Source organism: Aulonocara stuartgranti (assembly GCF_965226115.1).
Source record: "Aulonocara stuartgranti genome assembly, chromosome: 18".
NCBI classification, from domain to species: domain Eukaryota; kingdom Metazoa; phylum Chordata; class Actinopteri; order Cichliformes; family Cichlidae; genus Aulonocara; species Aulonocara stuartgranti.
The window spans coordinates 2,456,118-2,475,300 of record NC_138954.1 but is presented as its reverse complement, the minus strand read 5'-3'; the positions used below and the strand labels follow the sequence as shown (position 1 = coordinate 2,475,300).

Genomic DNA, 19,183 nt, shown 5'->3' with positions numbered 1-19,183 from the left:
GTGTCCTGCTTCTATTGTGTCCCCAGGAGAGGGGTGGAGTGCCAGACAGCAGCCAGCACGGGGAGTGCTGAGACACGGGAGCGGAGAGCACAAACACTGGGAGAAGACACGACACGGGAGTCTGGGGAAAGCACGGGGATTTATTGTTGTTTAGTTTCATACACTGTAAATAAACGCACTGTTTACACACAGAGCACCGCGCCTGGGTCCTCCTTCCCTACACCCCCACGGTCTGCCAGCCAGACCGTGACAATATTGTCCATTGTTGATCTGCACACAGCTGTTGTCACGAACGCCGCACTTGCTTACGTCACTGTCATGAGACATTCTCGCAAAAAATCACGGTTTTAGTAACGCAGTAACGCAGCGTTCCTACGGGAAAGTAATCTAATTACCGTTTTTGCAATAGTAATCCCTTACTTTACTCGTTACTTGAAAAAAGTAATCGGATTGCAGCAACGCGTTAAAAGTAACGCGTTACTGCCCATCTCTGGTTGTTGTTACCTGTTTGTGACAAATAAAAAACTTGAATCCTCTCCTACTGGAGATCTTCACATTTTGTCCATCCAATTAAGTTGTTGACATCTGATCATACAATGTCCCACCTTATCATCTATTTCTAACTTTTTTTTAAAAACGTTTGCTTAAAGACCTCATGTCACGAGCTGCAGGGGGAAGACCGTGTGGAGAGAGTAGAGGACCCAAGCGCAGACAGAGGCAAGGAGACAAAACTGCACTTAACGAAAAGCGAACCTTTATTTAGGGCTGAAAATTCACAAAAATGCAAAACTGAGGGAAAACCTGAACATAAACTGGGAAACTAGGACTCTCACTGGGACTTCATAACTTACTGTGACCTGACTGGGAAACTGTGACAAGGGGTACATACAGAAGGAAACACAGACAACGCGACACTGAGCACAGGAAGACTGAGGACTTAAATACACACATGAGGTGATCAGGGGAAGTGGAGACACATGAGGACACAGCTGGAATGAAACATAATGACACAGGGGAGAGTAAAACTAACCACACGAACACAGAACATAAGACCCTTTTCAAAATAAAATAGAGAACATGAAGACTTAGACACGACAACAAAAGCTTAACAGACCTAAAACACATGAGACTGGACAAGGAACCACAAACAGAAACCATGGAGTTAGATGATATATAATCACTAACCTAAACCTCCACTAAACCCAAAATAAGAATAAACACAAACTTATATTCACCAAACTAACATGAAAACGTCAAACCTACAAAATAAAACTCAAAACACTGGGTCAGAGACCGAGCCTGTGACACCTTCATTACATTTTCTTCATTTCTGTAATAATCTTAACACAGAAAATTCTATTACATACACATGAAAATATGCTTCACATCTTGTTTTATGCAGTTTATGCAACTTTACTTCCATCACGACATTTTCACAAGAACATTCATTTTGGCATTGTCCTTTTTTACTCCAGTTATACACAAACCCATTCTTTTACTGTTTATCAATCACAGTTCACTCAATATGAATTTCTTTTAAATAAATCATATACAGTGGAACCCCGACTTACGAAGTTAATTCGTTCCAGAGGGTCTTTCGTAGGTCAAATTTTTCATAAGTCGAAGCACATTTTTCCATCGCCTTTTGAGTGAGGCGGTGCTGGCTGCAGACGAAGTTCTTGGTGGAGGAGGAGGTGGTGGAGGTTGAAGAAAGCATACGTATGCATGTGTAACCCAGCTGGAGAAACGGGTAAAAATAAGATGAGCTTTATAAGGTATTTGTTTAGTTTCAGGATCATTCTTTTATTTGTTTTATTTTATTGTCACAAGAAGTGAAAAAATGTGTTTATTTCCACACTTCCTGCTGTGCCTAGCAGGAGCTTTTATTTTGAAGGTTAACAGGAAGTTGTGTGTTTTAACATGGCGTATTGATACCAGCCATTCGAGGAAAAGAAAAATCTGAAGCTATCTTGATTAGCAGCAGAAACTGCCGCAGTTACGGAAGCAAGGCTTCATAAAAGTTGTCAAAGAGTGTTCAGAAGTTATCGGCTAACATTTCAATAGTGAGTTGAATGTTAGACAGAGCTGCCGAAATCAGCAGAGGTGGCGGCTAAGTTAATAGTGTTCCACGTGTCTCGAGTACTACAATTTTTCAGGATGTCAGGTCTTTTAGTGAGCTTTGAGCTCCACGAGAAAAGACCAGTGATTCCAATTGATGGCGAGCCTCCCAGTGTGATTTCCAGGATCCAGATCTACACAACCAGTCAGACGGCCAATGGTTTATCTGGTTTCTGGTAGGATTCCACCAGTCACCCCGGCTGGCAACAGTGAACGGATAAAAAGAGTGCACTCTAGACTATAAAAACACTAAGTGTGAAACTTCACCCTTTTTTTGCTGACTGACAGATCATTGCAGATCATTCCCTCATTCGATCTGTGTTTTGACTTGACTGACCCTCTACTCTATAAACTCTGAGGAACAAACTGAACTATAAGGTTGCAACTAGCAAATACTTTCAAAGGGACAATTTTAAATTTTTATTTTGAGGGCCCTAGTTGTTGTTTTGCTGTGAAAACTGTTATTGTCAAAGTCTGAAATTTCTGTGTGTTATGATTATTCGCACTCATGTCCAGCTCATCCCCGAATCTAGAGTGAGGTGTACTTACCCAGGAGTGGGTTACACATGCATACATACGTACGTGTACATGTACATAACATTTATATTCTTTATCTATGTCGTTACGTGGGCATTTTGCCGTATCACGGGCAGAAATATTGCCGTTAAGTGCCTTCGTAACTTGAACTTTTCATTAAATGGGGTCTTTGTAAGCCGGGGTTCCACTATTATAAAAGTCAGAGATGAAGAAACCGGTGCCTGCGTGTCTCATAACACACACAAACACACACACACACACACTCAAAGGACAAACTCTCAGAGGCCTAATTTTCAGGATCATAAAACTGGTTAACTTAAACATATTTATATTTAATATTCTGATCTGTATGGTGCAATTATGCATAATTAATCTTCAGTAAGATCACATATAAATTATGGTTCTGTGTTTAAAGTTTACAACACTTGATGCTGTTTCCCTGATTCAGAATCACTTGAAAGATGAGTTGATGACATTTCTTATCTCCCTGCATTCCTACAGACCAGATTATTTGCTTTTAACATATTTGGAGAATATTAAATGAAAATTGTTGTATTTTAGCCTCCTGTCACGACACCCTCTCAGCTGTAATAACAGGTGGCAGCGGGGGGGTCGGGGGGCTTCAATCTCTTTCTACCCCCAGGTCACATGACACTTTGCCAGCAGCATCATGCTGTGGTGGTGTTTTGCTACATGAGGCTGAGGTATACTTCACAAGGTGGCATGAAGAAGAACACTAATGTGGTTGTAGTGCAGAAAATCCCAGGACATCAGCCAGGACGAGGACAACAAGTACAACTTAAATGGTAAATGGCCTGTATTTGTATAGGGCTTTACTTAGTCCCGTGGACCCCAAAGCGTTTTACTCTACATTCAGTCATCCACACATTCACTCACTGCTGATAGCAGCTACATTGTACCACGGCTGACCTGGGGCACTGACAGAGGCTCTGTAGGTGGAAGCAGCAGGTCTGACTCTGCAGTTTTCCTTAGTCTGCAGGAAAACCACCAGTTTGCTCAGGTTGTCTTTCAGGACACTTCTGTTGGCTTTTCATCTCCTTCCTGTTTACTTTCAGTCAGAGACTAAATCATGTAAAACTCATGTTTATTCTGAAAGCTGAAGGAGGCTCAGACCACATATCTTAATACAAGCTGCTTGTTCAGGACGACATGTTTCCTAAATTCTCTATGTGAGGATAAAGCACGACTAACAGGACTTAAAACCAAAGAGGGAATTAAAACCTTTCAACATCATGAACAGAAACACTAAATGTACAACATTTCCTTACTAGCAGGACTTGCAGACAGTGGGAAGGAGCAGCTCTGTTTTTCAGGGAACAAACCTCTGACACAACCAGGTCAGGGCGGCCATGACCTGCTGGGTTTGGACAATTTCGGAACCAACTAGATGGAAATGTGTCCAAGAAAATCAGCGTCCTAATGAGCCGCTGCTAGAAGGACAAAATCCTGACATCAGTCCAAGTGTCTGGTTAAATGTACTGAAAGGTGTTAAACAACAAGTGCTGCTGGAAGAGTTTTCATGAAGAGAACATTAACACTGTGAATGAGGGATGGACTTTGACTCAGTTTGACACAATCTGTTTTTCTTTCACTTTGAATAAATGTTTTTGTGGGACTGAGGATACATTTGTTTACATTTGGAAGTTTGATGTCATCTGTTCCTCTTGTTTCTGTCTTAAAACAGGATGAAAAATCTGTTTAAACAGAAATAAATCGAATTGAATTTCTGACAGCAGTAAATAAAAATGGTCCCTGAGCTCAGTATGTTTGTGACTCTGAGATGGAGGTGAAACATGTGAAGCTGGGCTGTGGTTTACTGCTCTCTTCCTGTCACAGACACTGTTTGACATCTGTTCATCTGTTGGTTTTTGTTCAGGCTGCAGGGATCATTTCTCACTGTGGGGAGCAGACTTATAACAGGAGCAGTAGTAGGTGGCTGAATGATCGCGTTTAACTTTATTTATCTTCAACTCACAGCTGTTCTGTTTATTCATGGATGAGAAATCATCTTTCTGAGGATGACCGTAACCTTTCTCTATGTAACCACTGCTCTTATCAATATAAAGAATCACTCTGAATGTTTCTTTTTCTTTCTTCTGGTACCAGTATATCCAGTCATAATCACACTTATTAATCCCTCCACAGCTGAAGGAGACACTTTCTCCAACTCTCCTGGTCAATGTTAAATCGTCCTGAATCAGCTGTTCTGCTGCCATGGTAACCAGTGCTGTAGAGACACAGACAGATAGATGAAGGTTAGTGTGACAGTGTTTGTTACAGGTTGACTTTGTTGGCTCCTGATTGGCTGGAAACACTCACCTGAACACAGACAGCACAGAGCAGCAGCTGGGAGGAAAAGCATTTTGTGCAGTGGTGTTTCCTCTGGTGAACCTGGGGAGAAGTGGCGCTCTGATGCAGCTGAGGCCAAACAAGGACGAGCTGTGAGATCAGACGAGGGCCACGTGGTTTCTAACAGGTCCTCAAAGCTCCCATCAGCCCCTGCGGCCCACAGATAAGACTGCTGCTGCTGATTGACAGCTCAGCTGAAGCTGCTGTGGTTTCATCGTCTTCATTTCAATCTGACAGCAGATCCAAAAATCTGGGTCACATGATGCACAAACACTCAGAAACATTCATGTTGCTGCGAATTTACTAACACACACTGTTATCTGTGGTTTTCTTCTTTATCTAACTTTTTGAATATCTTCACCTTTTCTTTGTTTTTGTGAATCAAAATGAATAAATAATATTCACAGCATCTCATTTTTAATTGTGAGGTTTTATTGACGACAGTTTGAATTCACAGGAAATACACAAACACAATATCGGCCTCAGATGTTCATCACTTACAAATATTTGATTTAGTTGTAAAATCATAATATACTTAATTCATATATATATATATAAATTCCCCCAAATACAAATTTGAACTGTTAGTGACAAGAAATATGATATTTATTCATATTTTTGTTACAAATATATTTTTTAAAAAATGCTTTAAAATTATATATATTTTTATAAACTGTTTAATTGATGATCATCAATTCTAATATCTATAAACAGTAATAAAAACAGGGCTGTGTTTCACGTCAGCTTCATTTATTTGTAGCCATGGTTAGATTTCATCTGCAGCAGGCAGTCATCCACCTTTACACACACATTTACACAACAGTACAAAAGTACTTTTTGATTCCTGAAAGAGAAATAAGACAAATGTTGCCTTTGTATCATCTCTGATATGGAAGGGATCATTTGAAGATGTGAGTGAAGGACACAAATATTTGGATCTGGTGTTGTTCTACATTTTAGGACTAAAAGACAGAAGGAAGAAAGTGAAAGTGACTGTGCGAGGCGTTGAAGTCATGAAGTCAAGTGGAGGCCGCTGACTGCTGTTACTTTCTGCTGTACAGGTTCAACAGGGACTCACAGTCAGCCTGCTAGAACATTTGGATGAAGAGAAAAAGGAGGAAAAAGACTTTGAGGGACAAATCCAATAAGATCAGCATGTTTTGAATGTGGGAATACAACAGTTTCCTCCACCATGACACACACTGGAGCCTCTTTTTGCTCACAGCTTCACTGTTTGTCTCAAAGTTCAGTTTGGAGGCCAAAATTGTTGCAACACATTTGTAAGTTTGCACTAATTTCACTGTGTGACCCTTAATGGATGTAATGAAAGAATCAGTCAGTGAAATATGAAGCTGTGCTGTAAGTTTGGAGGAGAAAAGTGTCTGAGTGACTTTAATGAGGTGAACACATGAATACAGAGCACTGACTGACACGTACACACTCCTTTAATGAGTCGCACACATTTTTGTGACTTCATGAAATGTCAAAAATGACACAACACACAACAAGCTGCGAGCACATTATTGTGTGTTTGCTGTTTGTGTGCTTTGTTTGCTGTTATGATAGCAGGCATACAGCCATGTTCTCAATGTCTCAGCTATCATTGATTATTGCTGCTCTTCCTCTTCTATTAGGCACTTCAACTCAATGAATGACACACAGAAAGATTTCATGACTGTGTTCTTCACAATAAGGAGAATATGTTATCTGCATCTGAATGACTCATGTTGCCTTGTTTCTACTTTGTTTGCATATTTCTGCTTGTTGGAAAGGATTTTCTGAATCATTCAGTAGTTTTTGTAATAATAACGACATTTAGCAAGACTTCAAAATGATTCTCCAACATTTGCTGTTCAGACTTGATCTGTTCTTACGTGTGTGATATCCAGAATGAAAAACTCAGCTCAGGTAATAAAATGGGAGCTGAGCAGACTGCAGGGGCTTCATGGTCTCTCCTTTGAGTCCATTAAAGTTCATTTGTCAGCTGTGAGTTGAGGATTTGAGCTGTTTCTCTCACAGGTGAAGAACACAGATCCTTCCTGGAATCATTCTTGAAGCAGAGTTCCTGCTTGTAACTGTCATTGTGTTATTAAAGTGAAAGCCACAGCTAACGGTGTGGAGGCTGCAGAGCAGAAACCCACACAGCCCGTCTGCTGCAGGAGAGCAAGTTTGGATACAGTCAGTTTGTGCTTCACTCACACGGGTTGTTGTTGATCACACAATGAAAGTAGAATCAAACTCTTCATCTTCAAATCTTTATTGTTCACACAAACACAACTACACTGTTTGACATTTGAAAATCAAAGTGAAAACTTGTGATAAAAATATTCCTGATGGTTTTTGTTACTACAATAAAAGTCACAATAAGCACAAAAAGAATTCTAACTCAGAGCAACAATACATGTAAAGATGTATTTATTTCAGACGATCTTCTAACTGTTGAAGAAAAAGGCAAAATAAGCTCAACACATCATAACTAACATTTGTGATCAAAGTGATGAATGAGATGAATTGATGAGATGTGATGGTGAGAAAAGGCGAGCAGGAAACAGTCAGTCAGCATGTGTGCAGTTGGTGGACGCTCCCTTGTTTGTGAGCATCATCAGCAGAGAGAGTCCACAGCAGTACACCAGACTCTTCACTATCAGCACTGTGTACAGCAGGCAGAGCAGCTTCACCCTGCACTGAGACTGGAAGGACACTGAAGGACAGACAGACACAAAGAGACAGACAGACAGTCGGGTTATTCCTCTCAGATCAAGGAGAAAAAGTCCAAATAGAAACAGTCACAGCTTCTTCTTCAAGTGGATGAATTGATGTAGTGTTTGTGTCCACTTGGGGGCAGAAGAACTCCACAAGCAGCTAACAAACTGATCTCTGACATATTATGGTCTGTCTGCTGTTTGGTGCTGAGCAGCTAGTGTACAGTGGCTTTATCAGAGCTTGTTGGATGAAGATTTGATCAATTAGTGCAACTTTAAGAGCCTAAACTTGTTCCAGCTGCCTCATTGGACATTGGAGCTGTCCATGCAGAGAGGCAGCAGGTGATCTTACAGTCAGCTGGCTGCAGAGCTGGCAGGTCTGCTGGCTCTCTCTCTGGAGGACAGGAGGCTGCTGGAGCTGGAAGCTCTGAAACAGAAAAGGAGTCAAATGTTTGGAGCTGCAGTGAGAAATGTCAGTCCTCTGCTGCTCTGCTCTCTTTGACAGCATCTCCACATGAAGCTGAATCACTGCTGAACACAGTCACCAAGCCTTCATTACCTTGTTGTGTTCGGGCCTCCACTGTGCCCCCCTCGTGCTTCACCCAGCAGCTGTATTTATATGTGTCAGAATGGCTCCCATCAACCATCCTGATGGCAATGGTGCGTCCCGCCTCTCTGAGCTCCAGCTGCTCTCCCTCAGCAGGGGGCAGCTCCTCCGCTTCTCCGCCGTTCTTCTTCTGTCTTTTCCAGGAGAACTGGACCAGAGGAGGAAACATGGCTGAGGCCACACACAGCAGGGAGCTGTTCCCCTCCAGGTGGGCTCTGGATGCTGCTGGGTACACGCTCACCACGGGCTTCACTACCTGCTCATCTGAAGTTTGACAGCAGCAACAAGCAGCACAGACACACATTCACACAGTCAGCAGCAGCTTCCAGCACTGCACTGCATTCAGTCTGATCCTGGAAACTACATGGACTCTGATCACTAAACTACTCATCAGCACAAAGTTCACTACATACACTGGATTCAGCTTCATATCAAACACAGTCATCACCTCATGTCATCATGGCTCACATGTGGAACACTCAGCATGGTTTTACATCATGAAATAAAATGTATTTCTTCTTTATCTTCTTGGTTTTTAAATTTAAGTTATAACAAATTTAAATATATATATATATATATATTTGCCTTCATATAATTTTTAAAATATATTTCAAATCTTAAACACATTTCTACAGAGTTGATCTTCTCCCAACAAATCATGATGTAAATTTTATATAGTTTTTAAAGACATGTTTTATATTTGTTACAATAAATAACAATCTTCTTTCACAGAGTTTAAAATTCTTAAATCTTTTACTGCAATAATTTGATCAGCTTTAATTTTATTATTTGGTTTGATTCTTATTTTCTTTCATATGTAAATGAATTATTACATAAATTTAAATGCAATTAAGCTGAAATTTGAGAGATAATTAAATCCTTTTTTTTGGCCATTTGAATTAATTTGTTATTATTTTTAATTAAAAAATTACATTTTGTCAATGATTGTGTATTTACTTTCACATATTTTTCAAAGTAGTATTTACAGATAACATTTTTGAACTTTCATTATTATTTGTCATTTTGACTCATAAAACCTGACTAACAATTTCATATTTTATCCAGTATTTTTCATCACATTTTAGACATTTAATATTTCACTGATCAGTATCTATGACAATTAATAAAATAATGTTTTTCCAAAAATGACTCTTTGGACCAACATGCTATATCGTTCACTATTAAAAACATATCTACATTTTCTTCTTAGCAAAATTCATATTTACAAATCTGCTACTGTATTAATTTTAACATCAAATATGATCTTGTGTTAAAAACCAGCAGAATCACTGAGAGGATCAAATCCTAAATATTTGTAACATCACTAATATTTGCAGAAATAAAGAATAACTTTAGTTGTTCAGTGAGATTTCAACATGTTTTCAGAGATTATTGAGCTTTTCTTATGTAACAATGGCTGCAGATGAATTCTCTACTAATGATGAAAAACTAACATGTAAAGCCTGAAGCAGCACAAACTGACTTTAAACACATTTTCAGCTTCTACAATAAAACAACTGAAGGAAAATAAATGTTTGTTCTTACCTGTTACAGACAGTTTAGTTCCAGAGCCAAAGATGAGGTAGTCGTAGTTTCTCCCTGCCACTCTCACAGTGAGACAGACTGCTACAAAAACCTGTCTGCTGTTGAACGTGTCAGCTGAGGTGAATGAGTCCAAATGAGGAAGCAGGATCATATTTCAGCTCCATGATGTGTTTCTCTAATGTTCATATCAACATGACTGTCTCTTCTTCTCTTTTCTTTTAGCCACACTAGCAGCACGGCTCTGATGTTAATGTCAGTCTGTTGGTCAGTCCACTACTTTAGTCCACATGAAAACAGAAAATCACTATATAAGCACCAGTCCATTTATCCCATCAATGATGCACCACTACAATGAAACATGCTGCTGATAGGATCATGGTTTGGCCCATCTGGCTCACCATCATTAATCACACAATCAATTTTGAATTCTAGCAGCAAATTGTAAAGAAAACTATCAGAACATCTGTCTGTGAACTGAATCTCAGGAGAAAGTGGGCCATGCAGCACCACAATGACACAAAATTAAAGATCGATGGTGGGTAGGCAGCAGAGGATCAGGGGACCATAACACCATCTTACACAGTTATTAACTAATGAGCTCATTGACTGATCTGAAACATCATTTTCAGTTTTCTGACAGCTTCAATGGAATTTCAGCTCACAGTGGATCTGCAACAATTTGTTCTTGTTCAGCACCACGGACTGCCCATTAAGGGCCTAAAGAACAAAAAGCCCAGAGACAGACAGAGAGGGAGCCAAGTCAGACACTGATACTTAAAAATACACATTGAGTAAAACTTATTCATTATTAATATTATCATCACTCATGATATTTATGCTAAATGACTCACCATTTATTCAGTCACATCAGGCCTGTGTAAAGCTTCAATCTCTCATGCTTGAGTGCTCAGATATCATGACAGGATCAACAGCCTCTCAAAACAGCAACGCTATCAGGGACTAACAGTTTTAGCAGTTTATACAAAATGTCATTCAGACTGTAAGCCTCTCTGTTTTGCCAGCAAGCCACCTTAGTGCAATATTACTTTAGTTCCTGGACATAACATTATGCATTATTTGATGAACTCAGCAAAAAAGAAAAAAAAAGAACAGCAAACAGCACTCATCGAGCTGGGCTTTTATTTTGAAGGGCATCCCATTTTCCTATAAATCTTTGGATCTTGAAGTGAGGGACAGTCATGTTTGCATCTTTCAGATTTTTATCTTCATTTTCTATCACCAACATTTTGCCCTGCCAGGTTACAGCTGACCAATTAGATTTAAAAATGTTAATGTAAAGTTAGGATTCCAGAATCATGTAATGACAATTCAAGTTGGGTAAGTAATGATCACATTAAGAACTGTATATATATTATTTCAACATTTTTTACTACTATAGAGGGTCCAAGTTAATCAACTCAGAGTTTGTTTAATCTGGTCCCAGAACAGGGCCCTGAACAGCTGTTATGTCAGCATTGTTCCCCATCTTTGTGTTTTTATCTACTGAACTAGACTGAAAGATTCACGAAGCTGCATCAAGACTGAGGTCTCCACAGTTGATGGATCTGCATATCTTTCATTTAGCACAAGTGTTTTCACTCACACGCTCTTGCTCGCCCAATCTGGAGCTTTTGATCGTTAAGTGTTGCCCTTTCTATCTCCCTCGGGAATTCACTGCGGTCATTGCCTGCACTGTTTACATTCCGCCTCACGCGGACTCGGACACTGCCTTATGTGAGCTACATGAGGCTCTCACACATCAACAAACACTTCACCAAGATGCCGCACTCATTGTTATGGGAGATTTTAACAGAGTGAATCTCAAACGGACATTTCACAACCTTCACCAGCACATCAACTGCCCCACCCGGGGCACGAGGACATTAGACCACTGCTACACCCCGTTCAAGAACTGTTACAAGGCTCAGCCCCTGCCGGCATTTGGAAAATCGGACCATTCCGCCATCTTCCTCATGCATGCTTACAAACAAAGGCTAAAGCAGCAACCACCAATCAGGAGGGAGGTCGCTCGCTGGACGGACCAATCGGTGGCCGCGCTGCAGGACGCACTGGATGACTGGACTGGGACATGTTTCGGCGCAGCTCTGATGACATCAACATGTTTACGGAAGCGGTTGTGGGATTTATCGGGAAACTAGCGGACGACACAGCAGAAAGAACTATCATCCGAACGTTTCCCAACCAGAAGCCGTGGGTGGATAAAAACATCCGCGACGCTCTGAGATCACGCACCGCTGCCTACGATGAAGGGCTTGTCTCCGGTAATATGGACCTATACAAGGCTGCGTCCTACAATGTGCGCAGCGCGGTCCGAAAGGCAAAGCGGAGCTACGGGGAAAAACTAGAGTCACAGCTACGACAGTGCGACTCTAGGAGCCTGTGGAAAGGACTGCGGACTATAACGGACTATAAACGACCAGCTTCTTCAATGATGAATGCCGATGCTTCACTGGCTGATGAGCTGAACACGTTTTATGCTCGCTTCGACGCCGCAGCAATTAAAACAACAAACGGCTGCGCGCGCTCGGAGTGCACCAGTGAAGAAAATGCATTCGTCATCACAGAGCATGCCGTGAGGAACACCTTCAGGAGGGTGAACACCAGGAAGGCAGCAGGACCAGATGCAATCCCTGGCCGGGTCCTTAGAGCCTGCGCTGACCAGCTAGCACCGGTGTTCACGGAGATCTTCAACCTCTCCCTGGCCCAAGCTGTGGTTCCCACGTGCTTCAAACAGTCCATTATTGTCCCTGTTCCAAAGAAACAACAGCCCGCTTGCCACAATGACTACCGTCCAGTAGCACTGACTTCAATTGTGATGAAGTGTTTTGAAAGACTGATGAGAGATCACATCACTTCTTCACTTCCTGCCACCATCGACTCACTTCAGTTTGCTTACCGGACTAATCGTTCCACAGACGATGCCATATCTCACCTGCTCCACACATCCCTGAGTCACCTGGACACTGGCAGAGGGAATTATGGTAGGATGCTGTTCGTGGACTACAGTTCAGCATTCAACACAATAATTCCCTCTAAGCTTTTCACCAAGTTGACGGATCTAGGACTCAGCTCATCACTGTGTCAGTGGATCCTCAACTTCCTCACAGACAGACCCCAATCAGTGAGGGTGGGAAAACAAGTCTCCCCCTCCATCTCACTCAGCACTGGAGTGCCTCAGGGCTGTGTTTTAAGCCCCCTGCTGTACTCACTGTACACTTATGACTGTGTAGCCACATCAGACACCACCTCCATTGTCAAGTTTGCTGACGACACTGCTGTTGTGGGCCTGATCTCCGACAACATCGAGACGGCCTACCTGGAGGAGATTAGGAACCTGGAGACCTGGTGCCAGGAGAATAACCTCCTCCTAAACATCAGCAAGACTAAGGAGCTGATCGTGGACTTTACTACAAAGCAGGCGAGGAATTACAAACCCCTCATCATCAGTGGCACGCCAGTGGAGAGAGTGGACAGTTTCCGATACCTGGGTGTCCACATCACTCAGGACCTGTCATGGTCCTGTCACATCAACACCCTGGTTAAGAAAGCCCGTCAGCGTCTCTTCTTCCTCAGAAGACTTAGAGACTTCCATCTGCCACTGAAGGTGCTCAAGAACTTCTACTCCTGCACCATCGAGAGCGTCCTGACGGCAAACATCTGCACCTGGTTTGGGAACAGCACCAAGCAGGACAGACGAGATCTGCAAAGAGTGGTGCGCTCGGCAGAACGCATCATTCAATCAGAGCTCCCTGACCTGCTGTCCATCTACACCAAGCGGTGCAAGTCCAAAGCTAGGAAGATTATGATGGACCTCTCCCATCCCAACAATGGACTCTTCTCACTGTTGAGGTCTGGGAAGCACTTCCGCTCCCTTAAGGCCAAAACAGAGAGAATGAGGAGGAGCTTCTTCCCCCAGGCTATTCGGGGCCTGAACCAGGTGTAGGACTGGACTCTCCCACACGTCACCACACATTTCCTATAATCCTATAATTCCTATAATTTATAATCCTTATCTTTATAATCTCTTCTGCTATTTTCACATTCTTTACTGTAAATTCCTAAGTTAATTTGTAAATTTTGTAGTAAAGTGTAAATTGTAAATATTGTAAAACTTTCTTCTGTCATTTAATGGTCGGGCATTGTACAGCTACAAGCATTTCACCCCCATGTCATACTGTGTATGGTTGTGTGTGTGTGACAAATAAAATTTGAATTTGAATTTGAATTTGTTTTGACACCAGCTGTTAAGGAATTATATAATATTTTTAACCAGTTAATGAATAAGGTTGTCAGGGTTCCTGGGTCGGTGACCCAGTATTTTCAGTTCTTGTTCACTGTTTATCTACTGCCTGTTCCACTTCCTGTTTTATTGTGTTAGCCTTGGTCTGTGTGCGTTATGTTCAGTCCTCGTCCCATTAGTTCATTATGTTCAGCTGTGTACTCACCGGTCTCTCATAATCATTATCACCAGTCTGTGTATTTAAGCCCTCTGTTTCTACCCATTCACTGTCGTGTCATTGATGTACATGTGATGATGTCGTTCAGTTCAGTTCAGTCGTCCAGCCAGCCATTCATTCATTCAGTCGTCCAGCCAGCCAGCCATTTTCTACCTCTGTTCTGTTCATCCACTCCTTATAATAAACCTTCATCAGTCTTCACCTACCTGCGAGTCCTGCGTTTGGGTTCCTTCCTCCTCGCCTCCACACAACGCCTGACAAAGGTTCCAAAACCAAATTTGTGTAAAGTTGCAAATAGAAATTTCCAGTTTACTCTGTCAAACACTTTTTCTGAATCCAGAGATAATATTGTAGTTTCAATGTTTTTACTGTATGAGTAGTCTATTAAATTAAATAATCTATGTGCGTTGATGAGTGCTTACCTTTTATGAAACCCGTTTGGTCAGGATGTATTAAAAAGGGGGGTTATTTTCTCTAACCTCTTTGAGAGAGCAGATTATTTTAAGGTCTACATTTATAAGGGATATTGGACGATAGCTTGAGGGAAATACAGGGTCTTTGCCTGGTTTTATTAGGAGATTAATGTTTGCAGAATTCCTATTTGGTGGAAGTCTGCCATTCTTCATTCTTTGATTTCCAGCAATGTTTTGTAAAAACTGGTGCTAGAATCGTCCAGAATTCTTTGCAGAATTCTGAAGGGAAGCCATCTGGACCTGGAGCCTTATTATTGAGCATACTTTTCAGGGCTTCCTGGAATTCACCTGATGTCAGTGGCGAATCCAGTGCAATTGCTTGAGTGTCTATGACACGGATTCTGAAAGGGACTCAGGCGCAGCCCAGGGTTTTCCTTTAAGCGAAAGACAGTGCCTTTATTCACAGTGAACACAACACCAGGTGACTTTGTACAATGTGCAGGGAAAAGGGGGTCCAGGTCGCCGGGGTCCGTGGGGGAACGGGGATCAGGGAAAAAGTGCTCCACACTCTCTGTACAGAAGTTCGAAAATCTCCACCTCAGTCACTCCTCTTGTAGTCGGGTTCCAGAAACCATCTATACAAAGAAAGGTCAGGTTAGTGGAATAATCACAAAATGGGTTACAGACTCAGGTTTACAGATTTACTAGTTGACTGACGCTGATAGCTCAACGATCCAGCGAAGACTAGCATAGATCCCCCATCTTAAGTACTACTGCAATCAGCTGGAATCTGCGGCCGGTGCGGTGATTAGAGCAGGTATGTGGGCCAGCAGCGGGAGCCCACAATGAGCATCGCCGTGACGAAAGAGAGAGAGCGAGAGAGCAAAACCAAAACAAACATATCGCCTAATAGAGGGTCGGCCAGCGAGGTACAGGGACCATGACAGTCTAGTAATTTTGGAAGAGTTATGTTGTCCAAAAACTGATAATTCTTTTTTTTAGATGGGTTTATTTGTGGTGGATATAAAGGTTTACAGAAATCCCTGAAAATGTGGTTTATTTTCTTTGGATCATATATTGTGTTCCCAGATACATCTTGAACGACACATATAGTTGTTTTTTCTTTATTTCTTCTTACCTTGTTAACTAGAAATTGACCAGATTTATTACCATGTTCAAAATTTTGTTAGCGTAGTCTTTGTACTAATAATTTATTTTTTTAATAATGATTTCATTTAATTCTAGGGTTTTTTTGCGTATTTTGTTCAATGTTTCCTGATCTTGGTGTGACACGTAGGCTTCTTCTAGGGATTTGATGGTTTTTTCTGCTTCCTCAATATTTTTGTTTTCTTCTTTCTTTTTATGTGGTGAGAAAGAAATAATTTTACCTCTCATCACAGCTTCACCAGTTTTACTTCATTATATTGCATAAATGTCAGTTACAAGCTTAAATATAAAGTTGAAAAAATGTAATCGCAATTAATTACAGACAATTTTGATATTAGTTAGTTCCATCCATTTTCTTCCAATTATCTGGGGCCGGGTCACGGGGGCAGCAGCCCTCTCCCCAGCAACCTTCTCCAGCTTGTCCAGGGAACACCAAGTTGTTCCCAGGCCAGTCGAGAGAGATAATCTCTCTAGCGTGTCCTGGGTCTGCCCTGGGGCCTCTTCCCTTTCTTAAAGATGGGGACCACCATCCCTGGTCTCCCAGTCCAGGGGTACTGCCCCTGATCGCCATGCAACATTGTAGAGACGCGTCAACCAAGACAGCCCTACAACATCCAGAGCCTTCAGGAACTCTGGGCGGACCTCGTCCACCCCAGGGGCTCTGCCACCAAGGTGTTGTTTAACTGTTAGTTAATTTTGTTAACACACACACACACACACACACACACACACACACACACACACACACACACACACACAGTACCAAACCGGTTTCAAAAGTACCGGTTTGGTACTGGTATCGGATAAAACCTAAACGATACCCATCCCTAATCAAGACAAAGAAGCTCCTGACCATGCATGGAAGGTTTGACCCGAAGTCCAGCACCTTGGGACTGTATGTTAAGCAGAAGGAAGGAGGCCGGGGACTGGTGAGTGTCAGCACCAAAGTTCAGGATGTGGCAACGAACATCCACGAATACATCAGGAAGTGACCACAAGCTCAGTGAATACCTAAGGCAGCAGAAATCAAAGAAAGAGGAGGAGAAGGAGGAACCATCACAGGAGGACAGGCCCCTGCACGGTGTGTATCAGATAGAGGAGATATAGGAGCAGATAGAGGAGGTGGCTGACATCCAGAAACCCTACCAGTGGCTGCACTGAAAGACAGCACAGAGGCACTAATCATGGCAGCACAGGAACAAGCTCTGAGCATAGGATCCATAGAGGCTGGGGTCTATCACACCTGGCAAGACCCCAGGTGCAGGCTGTGTAAAGATGCCCCAGAGACAATCCAGCACATAACAGCAGGGTGCAAGATGCTAGCAGGCAAGGCATACATGGAACGCCATAACCAATTGGCCAGCATAGTGTACAGGATACAGTGGTAATCGGAGCACTAAGTGTGGTGACTCCCAAACTATGTGAGTGGCTTGAGCAGATCCCAACAACAAAATAGGAGATCTCTGTCCAGAAGAGCGCAGTCCTAGGAACAGGTAAGATACTGCGCAGGACCCACAAGCTCCCAGGCCTCTGGTAGAGGACCCGAGAAGGGAATTATTTATATATTTATATAAATATAGAAATGCCCATTCAACTGTAGCTGAATCCTAATTTTATATTTGATATGAAATGTAATAATTCAGCTTTAGCTTGGCAGGACAAAATTTAGGACACGGAAAGTGAAGATCAAAAATCAAGAAACAGATCAGACAGAGTTTACTGATCGACCTGTGAGATAGTAATCCATAGCAACAGACCCGGGGGTGATCCACCCTAAAAGCTGTTTCTACACCAGTTCATGACTATTTCAATTTCTAATAATTCCAATAATACTACTAATAAATTCCAATATTTCTGCCTTTATTGGCTAAAATGCGTAAAAAGAGAACAAACCTCTGGCACAACCAGGTCAGGGCAGCCATGACCTGCTGTGTTTGGACAATCTGGGAACCCATCGATTAGTCTGCTGACTTAGATTCTGGATACAACGCACAAGTTTTCTGGGCTTCTGGTTTATCCAGCAGATATCTGGGCAAGAAATCAACTTCCTGCAATTGCTCGTTGTCTATGAAAGCACATGTCTAGATTATATTTGATGATGCAATGCATTTTCAGCAGATGAACTCTTTTGCTCTCCTGACAGACTATTGCTTGCATGCTGTTCAAATGTGATTCGTCGGGAAAAATGAACAGAAATCTTATCCTGTGATTCTGGATTCAACATACTCAGATACAAAATCATTTTGTTTAGATAGGAGAGAAAAGATGGTGACAGAAAGATGAGGCACCGTGACTAATTCATCCTCTATAAACATCCACAGGAAACTGATGGAAACCTGTCCAACAAAATCAGCGTCCTAATGAGCCGCTGCTAGAAGGACAAGATCCTGACCTGACATCAGTCCAAGTGTCTGGTTAAATGTACTGAAAGGTGTTAAACAACAAGTGCTGCTGGAAGAGTTTTCATGAAGAGAACATTAACACTGTGAATGAGGGATGGACTTTGACTCAGTTTGACACAATCTGTTTTTCTTTCACTTTGAATAAATGTTTTTGTGGGACTGAGGATACATTTGTTTACATTTGGAAGTTTGATGTCATCTGTTCCTCTTGTTTCTGTCTTAAAACAGGATGAAAAATCTGTTTAAACAGAAATAAATCGAATTGAATTTCTGACAGCAGTAAATAAAAATGGTCCCTGAGCTCAGTATGTTTGTGACTCTGAGATGGAGGTGAAACATGTGAAGCTGGGCTGTGGTTTACTGCTCTCTTCCTGTCACAGACACTGTTTGACATCTGTTCATCTGTTGGTTTTTGTTCAGGCTGCAGGGATCATTTCTCACTGTGGGGAGCTCTCTTCCAACAGTTACAGTAGTAGGTGGCTGAATGATCGCGTTTAACTTTCTCTATCTTCAACTCACAGCTGTTCTGTTTATTCTCAGCTGAAAAATCATCTTTCTGAGGATGATCATATGTTTTGTCTATGAAACCATTTGTTTTATCAATATCAAGTATCACTTTGAAAGTTTCATTTTCTTTCTTCTGGTACCAGTATATCCAGTCATAATCACACTTATTAATCCCTCCACAGCTGAAGGAGACACTTTGTCCAACTCTCCTGGTCAATGTTAAATCGTCCTGAATCAGCTGTTCTGCTGCCATGGTAACCAGTGCTGTAGAGACACAGACAGATAGATGAAGGTTAGTGTGACAGTGTTTGTTACAGGTTGACTTTGTTGGCTCCTG

General features: G+C 41.8%; 2 protein-coding genes across 2 annotated transcripts in view; one reads left to right on the top strand and one right to left on the bottom strand.

The window, feature by feature from the left end:
• The window catches only part of LOC309693974 (immunoglobulin lambda-1 light chain-like), a 255,987-nt gene that overhangs the window by 76,817 nt on the left and 159,987 nt on the right, over positions 1-19,183 (top strand). The gene's annotated exons all lie outside the window — the stretch shown is intronic.
• LOC309694633 (uncharacterized protein) lies at positions 7,261-14,611 on the bottom strand. The gene is made up of 5 exons (XM_082514811.1): positions 14,564-14,611; positions 9,880-9,993; positions 8,287-8,598; positions 8,080-8,154; positions 7,261-7,726 (listed from the first exon to the last, which is right to left on the bottom strand). Exons 3-5 carry the CDS (start codon positions 8,501-8,503, stop codon positions 7,578-7,580), a joined length of 441 nt encoding a protein of 146 aa, XP_082370937.1. The 5' UTR covers positions 8,504-8,598; positions 9,880-9,993; positions 14,564-14,611; the 3' UTR covers positions 7,261-7,577.